This window comes from Macrobrachium rosenbergii, chromosome 14, assembly GCF_040412425.1.
Source record: "Macrobrachium rosenbergii isolate ZJJX-2024 chromosome 14, ASM4041242v1, whole genome shotgun sequence".
Classification (NCBI taxonomy): domain Eukaryota; kingdom Metazoa; phylum Arthropoda; class Malacostraca; order Decapoda; family Palaemonidae; genus Macrobrachium; species Macrobrachium rosenbergii.
The window spans coordinates 25,660,678-25,668,177 of record NC_089754.1 but is presented as its reverse complement, the minus strand read 5'-3'; the positions used below and the strand labels follow the sequence as shown (position 1 = coordinate 25,668,177).

Sequence of the window (7,500 nt, the reverse complement as noted above, 5' to 3'; positions counted from 1 at the left end):
CACATATAACTTCTGTTTTACCCGAGTTTCTTACGTCAAGGTAGTGCAGACCTTTGCACTGGAAGACTTTAGGGCCAAACATACAAGTTTTCACTTTTTTCCTGGCTCGATTCTGGTTAACAGAGTGAATCCGGAACATAAACAAACAGTTGTCTTCCATAGCAGAATGTGCAAGTTTCACCACAGAGGAAGTCTTGGCCTGTTATAACTATTGTAGGGAAACTGCGTTGAAGTTAAAACCCTATAGAAGCATAGCTTGTAGTGGGATATCTCTGAAGATAATCTCAGTCACAGAAGCTGAAGGTTCAGTCAGCGCAAGTTTAACTGAACTGTGCACAGAGAAAATTGGATTTACAAGGTATCGATGGTAAAGCAGCCAAGTGTTTGTTAATCAGCTAACTAGTATATAGGTAGCCCACCTGACGAATTCTTAAAACTAGATTCATTGTACATTTTGCAAATAATGTTTTTTTTACATGAAGAGGAAGAAAATGAATAACTAGATGAACAACGTCGAATGACAGGCAATGAATCAAGCACAGAGAGAGAGAGAGAGAGAGAGAGAGAGAGAGAGAGAGAGAGAGCTGCGCAGTAGCCCACCAGACCTGAAGGAACTCTCTAAAATACAAAAGAAGTATGGCTGGAGCTCTCCGAGGAACATTAACAGCACAGTAATTGAAGCAATGAATTAAATATCAAATAGCTTGTGATAATTCTTATAAAATAAAACATATTTCCACGAATGCAAAATTCGATCTTGAAACAAAAACAAAGATATAACAAATTCCTAATTTGCACTGAGGACGAGGTAAACTCCTAATCAAAATGTATTAAACCGTTTGCCATTTGATTGCACACGCAAAACGTGAGAACTACCATAATTGAATTTCGGTTACATAATCTAGTTTAATTAATAACTGATTAATTAAAGACTGTTTAAAATTAAAGACTCATGCTATATGACCCCAATGCGGCCCTAAGACCGACATGCATTAGGACAAGGGGCTGGTTAACCTTGAAGAGGTGCAGAGGCTGCAACCCACCATAAAACTGCTCGGAGGTAACGTTGGGACCTCTGTAACCGAAGGATGGCACAATATGAAAGTCCCGAAAGCTCTCAACAAACCTAGCGACCCGGTAGAGCTTTTACTAAATTGCACAGGAAGCGCACGACTTACATCAGGACGGACTCTTTATTTGAAGGTGTTTAGGGTATTCCTGAAGCAGGACGACTGACGAGCTTGATAGCTTACCTGTCGTCTGGTGAGAATGGTGAGAAAGGCTGTATGCCCAAATTCCACGTGTTTAGTATGTCTGATACATTCCAGGGTTCCGGAGTTGTAAAACATAACCAGCTGTGGACAAAATACCCACAATGCTTTGTTTGATAGGTTCCGGCGTGTCTTAAGATTTTGACCTTCGTTTCATTCGTAAATTATCACATCTTCCTGCTCTCTCTCTCTCTCTCTCTCTCTCTCTCTCTCTCTCTCTCTCTCTCTATCTATATATATATATATATATATATATATATATATATATATATATATATATATATATATATATATTTAGACCATCGTTGCGGCGGTAGTTGACTGCAGGGGGTCGTTCAGTCTGCCTAATTAGCATTAGCATGTGTGGGTTCGAACCTTCCCTTGAGAGGGAGGAGCCATTTACCTCCCACTTGTATATCAACACTGAGGCCTCATCCAAGACTTTGATGAACCTAAATTGCAGGGTTTATTAAAGAACTTGTATAAAAACTGAGAGGGTAGAATATCTTCATTTTGGAAATTCAGAGCCGCGAAATGGTTAATACCAGGCATTAACTCTGTAATGGGAACAGACATGTAATTTTCAGCAATGATAAGGAAACCTGTTTTAGATAATTACATAGAAACCAAGTTTTAAATATTTATTATTTGATGCGACAAAGCGACCTAAATGGACCATTTGCACCCGGGGCAACAGATCTGCTTTGTTTCTTGTGACCAGGAGGAGAAATTCTATTTTTAAGATTCTCTAGGTTTTCCAAAAAAGAAGTATCTTCTTTGTTGTAAAAGATATTTTTAAGACTCTCTAGGTTTTCCAAAAAAGAAGTATCTTCTTTGTTGTGAAAGTGATATTTTTTAAGACTCTCTGTATAATTTTCATTTGCTATAAATGTGACTTGAAACATTTATATTGTTTGATTGAGAACTTTACTGGTTACCGTTCTATTATCTTTGAATAGCAACCATGTACAGTGTACTGCTCTACACTGGTAAATGTTCCTTTTAAGAGGATAAAATGATAGAGTGTAAATAATAGATATATTTTATTTACAATGTTTTTACAAGTGGCCATCTCAGGGTATGTAAACAATAAATTGACAGTACCAGTTCCTGAATATAATTTGGTCGATACATTTCACCAGTTACTGAAAGTTCACTCCTAAATTCTTAAGAACCCGATGAACAATTAACACGGCATAAAGTTTTTTTTTTATTGAAACACTGAAAAAATATTTACCAAGGGTACAATTTGACGATACATTTTAAAATGAAGCTATGCTGATAGTCTTAAGCTGTGGGCGTGTTTGTTGACAAGTAAATTTTATACAAGAAAACTATCAGTCAGATATGTGGAGAGAATACACTAGCTGGCCTTAAACCTGAGAGCTGAGGTGCCTTCAGTATTTTGATTTTGATATTAAGAGGAAATAATATTTCCACACTCATTCAGATCACAGCCATGAAAGCAATGCCATACAAAATATAGAAATACGTCATTTGAAACCAATAATTTACAAAATTATTGTAATCATACACAGACTAAGGTACTGGTGCATACGAATGAATAAAACAGGCATCACTAGATGGTGACAAGGAAATAGAGAAATATCTTTGGCAATTGTCAATTGACAAACAACTTCAACCTATAGCTACAAAAACTATCTATGCCTAAGGAGTACTCTACACATCTACGGTCACTAACATCAGGGACCAAACGTCTAAACCTGGAGCACAGTTTTGACAAGATGAAATTATACTAGTAAGGTATCACTGTGATTTTCACCAGTCATGAACAGTGGTTGTACCCCAGGAGAATATCACCAATCTACCTATGCTAAAAACGTTCTGACGCATCACTGTGCACGGTATTTTCACATATCCGTTCGGCAAAAAACTACACATTTGAGTAACGTCATTTCAAAATCGACTTATACTCACGGTTGTCATATTTATATATTTACATTTATAAAGTTATCACAGATAAGTACAGGATATTTTTGTTTCAATTAATGAGCAGTTCGAAATTAAACGCAGTAATGATTTTGTCGTTATACCACGTCGGCAGAAAATGCCGAATTACTATAAGTTTTGGATTGTCGTGATTCTGAAGCCTTTTCAGGTTCCTCGTCTGATGCCGTATCATCGGATTTTTCGAAATCTTTTTCATAAGCAGCTGGACCAATGAAAGAAAGCACAACGGGGAGAAATATGAGCCCATAGTAAAGACCAATGATCGAAGCTGCTGTGAATACTTTAAAGAAAGTAATGAATACATGTGAAGAGGACCACGCTAGCAGAACAAAGGCTAGTAAAGTAGACACACCACCTTGCAGTACAGCTGGGCCGACCCCTTCGACTGCGAGACGAGCACGCTCTTTCTTATTGGTTGTTGTGCGAGCAGCCAAGAATGCGTGCGCTATGTGAGCTGCATAATCGACACTTAAACCGATTGCTAGAACGAGGGCGATACAGGAAACTGTATCGACTGTCAGTCCCCAGAGCCACATGGTACCACCAACGCCAACAACTGTAGACGCAACGCACATTAAGACGAGAAAGGCGCCCCAAAACGAGGCCAACAGAATGAGAGTTACGATACCCACTACAATTGCTGCCAAGAGCATATTCCTCCACAACTCAGTGCCGACAACTTCATTCGTTTCCCAGACACTGTAAGCCTGTGCCCAAGCAGCTCTGTACCCCTGAACTGGTACGCCAGCTACCAGAGTCTTGATTGTATCCAATGCCTTAACTTGCTCTCGTGGTGTAGGGGCAGGCTTGTGAGTGATCGAAATTCTAAAGGATGACACAGGAGGAGCTGGATAGAGGCATTCAAGTTGACCATCAACAGAAAAGTCATTTCGATACGAGGCTCCTGTAGATGACTGGAGGAAAATTGAAAGTTTGTCTTGAAGCAGTGAATAATCAATTGTCGTTTTGTCAATTTCTGGGATTTGAGACAGGTAACTGTCAAGTGCAGTGAACCAGGCATTAACATCTGTTACCACTCCACTAGAAGTCAGGTCGTTAACAAGTTTGTTAAGGGGAACTAAGTCATCAGGTAAGGAAATATTAGCAAAGTATATGTATCCCTTCTCACCACTTTCTGGAAAATGTTGCTTCGTGGCTTCAAAAGACTTATACAAATAGGAGTCTTGTGGAATAAACCACATAGGATTAAATTCCTGATGAAGATTTAATGTTGTCCAGACAGAGACCGCCATGAGTGCCCCTGTAAAAATCAAAACCACTACACGAACAGGAGTAGCGAGAATGAATCTACAAAACCATCTGAAGGCATCTGCCATCAAATCCCTCTTGCTACATGCCCATGGTTTCCAGTCCCGGTGTACAACACACCAGAGGAATCCATTCCGATTTTCGCTTATTCTTTGTTCATCTCTTACTACCCATGCCAAGAAGAATGTAGCCTGTAGGGCATACACAGCAAAAATACCAATAGAAGCGTAAATGCAAAAAGAACGTAAAGCGGGAAGATCAGTAGAAGCCCCAACTGCAAAAGCAGTAACGTCAGTCAAGGAAGTGACTGTTATAGCTACACCTGCATGGCGCATTGTTTTTCCGGCACGTTCTACAAGATCCGTAACTGCTGCCTTGTGTTTGCTTGCAGTTTCCCAAGCAGCCATAATAACAAACATATCATCAACGCCAAGGCCAATAAGGAGAATAGGTAAAATAGAATTAACTGGATTGTAGGGAATGCCCAATATAGAACACAGCCCATAAGCAATAGCAACACCTTGCCCAATGCTTGCTATTCCCATGAAAGCTAGCAATGGACGTTGCTGAACAAGATTTCTACGACCTAGAGTCATATTCACAAAAGATATCATGATGCAGATTCCAACCATTAACCATTTAACGTCACCCCAGATATTTTTGTCACTAATTTCTCCAAAGCTACTAGCAGCATGGGCGTAAACTGTCAGATCTTTTGGTCTTGAGGGATCATCTAACACAGTGTCTACCCATTTCTTTTCCCACACCATGCTTGCCGTATCAACAGCCTCGCCAGAGCCTTGATCAACAATAAAATTGCCATTCTCTACGGCAAATTCATCAACACGAGATACCCAGATATGGGTAGCAGCCTTTGCTGAAATAACTCGTCCAGTCTCATCAAACGAAACAGATCCAAGGTATTTAGTAAAGTTAACCTGGAAGCCAAACACGCCACTTATCTGTACTGTATTGACATCTTCCACCACTTGCTCATCAGTCAGGTTCATGATTCTTTCTTCATCTAGACCCCATATTTCTAAAAGACTTGTCTCAAGGCACATTTTAGGCAAGTTGTCTAAGGTTCGACAATACTGGTCTCTTGGAAGTACCAAGCTAAGATCAGTGTCCTTCTCGTTAGCACTTCTGCGGCGTCTGAGAGCAAGGCTTCCATAATCGAAATCATCATAGTCAACCTCCTCTTCTGGATCTCCTAGGTTGCCTATGGGAATAGAAGGGACTCTTGCACATACATCATCCCATGAAGTGCTGTTGGAACCCACGGTGATGTCCATAACCCTTGTGTGAAGCCTCCACATTTCTTGTATCACTCGAGCCGTAAGGACATTGTCTGCCTCCCACACTGCCATTTGTTGACGGTAGGAGCTAGGAAAATTTTCAGCTTGCCAGTTCATGACCTGCAGGTAAGATATTGATCCATCAAATATACCTCCCAAAATTATTTGACAATGCTCAGATGATCTAGCGTGAAATATCTCTCAATAAATAATAATAAAAAAAACTGCCGAAAATACCAACCTTGATAAATTCTGAGTTTTGAGGTATCCAGAGACGGTAGGGCCGAAGCTCAGTGAAAAAAGTCATAGTTCCCAAGCCGCAGAGAGCGGACACAACCAGGCACAAGGCAGCAGTCATACGTGGATAAGTAGCCACACGGCGTCCGTGGGATTCAAACTTTTCTTCCAGTGCTTTTGTAATAAAAGAACTCACTTTACTCAGGCAAGACCTGCAATAAAGATAAAAAAGATCTTGAGTGGGGACCCTTTCTCTTATTTTTGCGCAGATAAATGACCAAGGATTTACAGAAATCACGCGCAGTTCTGAAGAATCAATAACTTTTCAAATGTCTTAAAATCGTAAACTCGACCGTATTTATATTGATTTATTTAGGTGTTACGTGAAAACACAAGTGTTGACGATTTGTCTTACCTCTCCTTCTCCTTCGACTCTTTTCCATCATCTCTATCATTATTTTTCCGCTCTTCTTTAGCTTCCAAGTCGACGATTGCGTGATGTATATGCGACGTCTTTTCCGGACTTTCAGCAACATCATTTATAGTCTCGTCCGTCTCTATGGAACCAGAGTCTTGGTCCTTGGCTGACGACGAAGATGCTGACGTGGTGCACATTGTGCAAATTCTGGAAAGAAAGAAAGAAGACATCGTATTAATACCCCGCTCACATCTACATATCAATAATTTTGAATTATAATGGAATTAGCAATCAGTGAACGTCACTAGGACTCCAGTGCATTGTATAACAAAGGAATATCAAGCTGTGTCGTTCAACATAGGAGGAAAATACAGAAATTTCTACATCTGAATGTAAGATTATTTCCCGTAGAGTTTTACATCATGGCACGGTCCATGAAACTTCCCCATCTCAATTAAAAGTTCTGGGGGTCACCGGGGCGATTCATCAGAGATCGTGATATCCAATTTTCTTATCATTTATAGCTTTTTCGTAGCCTTAACTAGATAATACAGTTAAATTAATACGGTCAGTATTACAAAAAATACACTAAACTTAACTAACGATGGCGCAGCGTCCCATCAATATTTGCGAGAATTTTCGTCTAATCTAAAAACTTAGTAATATGGTTCGTTTGGAAGACATCGCCTGGAAGGAGTAACGTCCTAAAGGAATGCAGATCTTACAGCGTCCTGCAACGCGCCAAGAATATCTTCTGTGTGAGTCATGTAACCTACCGACGTTCAGGACTCGACCGCAGAAGGGAAGCAAAAAGGAAGGCCATCGAGTAAGCCCATAGCGTCTCGTGAGCTACAGTACTGCAAGACAACTGCGGCTTGATATTCTCTTTTCTTGCTCGAGAGAAGTTCTTGGATCAAATGAGATGGGTGGCAGCCTTGCGAGAAGAGGTCAGTCACCTTTATCTATTTGGGTTTACGTCTTAAACGAATTTCTTTCTTACGCGCTGTGATTTTGTCATTATGAAACCGTTCAGTTT

At 40.1% G+C, this 7,500-nt stretch overlaps 1 protein-coding gene across 2 annotated transcripts in view; it reads right to left on the bottom strand.

Annotated features, from left to right (window-relative positions):
- Nucleotides 1-2,301: 2,301 nt before the first annotated feature.
- Nucleotides 2,302-7,500, bottom strand: part of LOC136845814 (patched domain-containing protein 3-like) — a 170,901-nt gene continuing 165,702 nt past the window's right edge. For both annotated transcript variants that reach the window (XM_067116181.1, XM_067116180.1), the window contains exons 2-4: nucleotides 6,462-6,671; nucleotides 6,051-6,258; nucleotides 2,302-5,929 (exon numbers count right to left, since the gene is read on the bottom strand). In XM_067116181.1, coding sequence (XP_066972282.1) covers nucleotides 3,320-5,929; nucleotides 6,051-6,258; nucleotides 6,462-6,661 — 3,018 coding nt within the window. In that variant the 5' untranslated portion in view covers nucleotides 6,662-6,671 and the 3' untranslated portion in view covers nucleotides 2,302-3,319. The remainder of the gene's footprint in view (nucleotides 5,930-6,050; nucleotides 6,259-6,461; nucleotides 6,672-7,500) is intronic.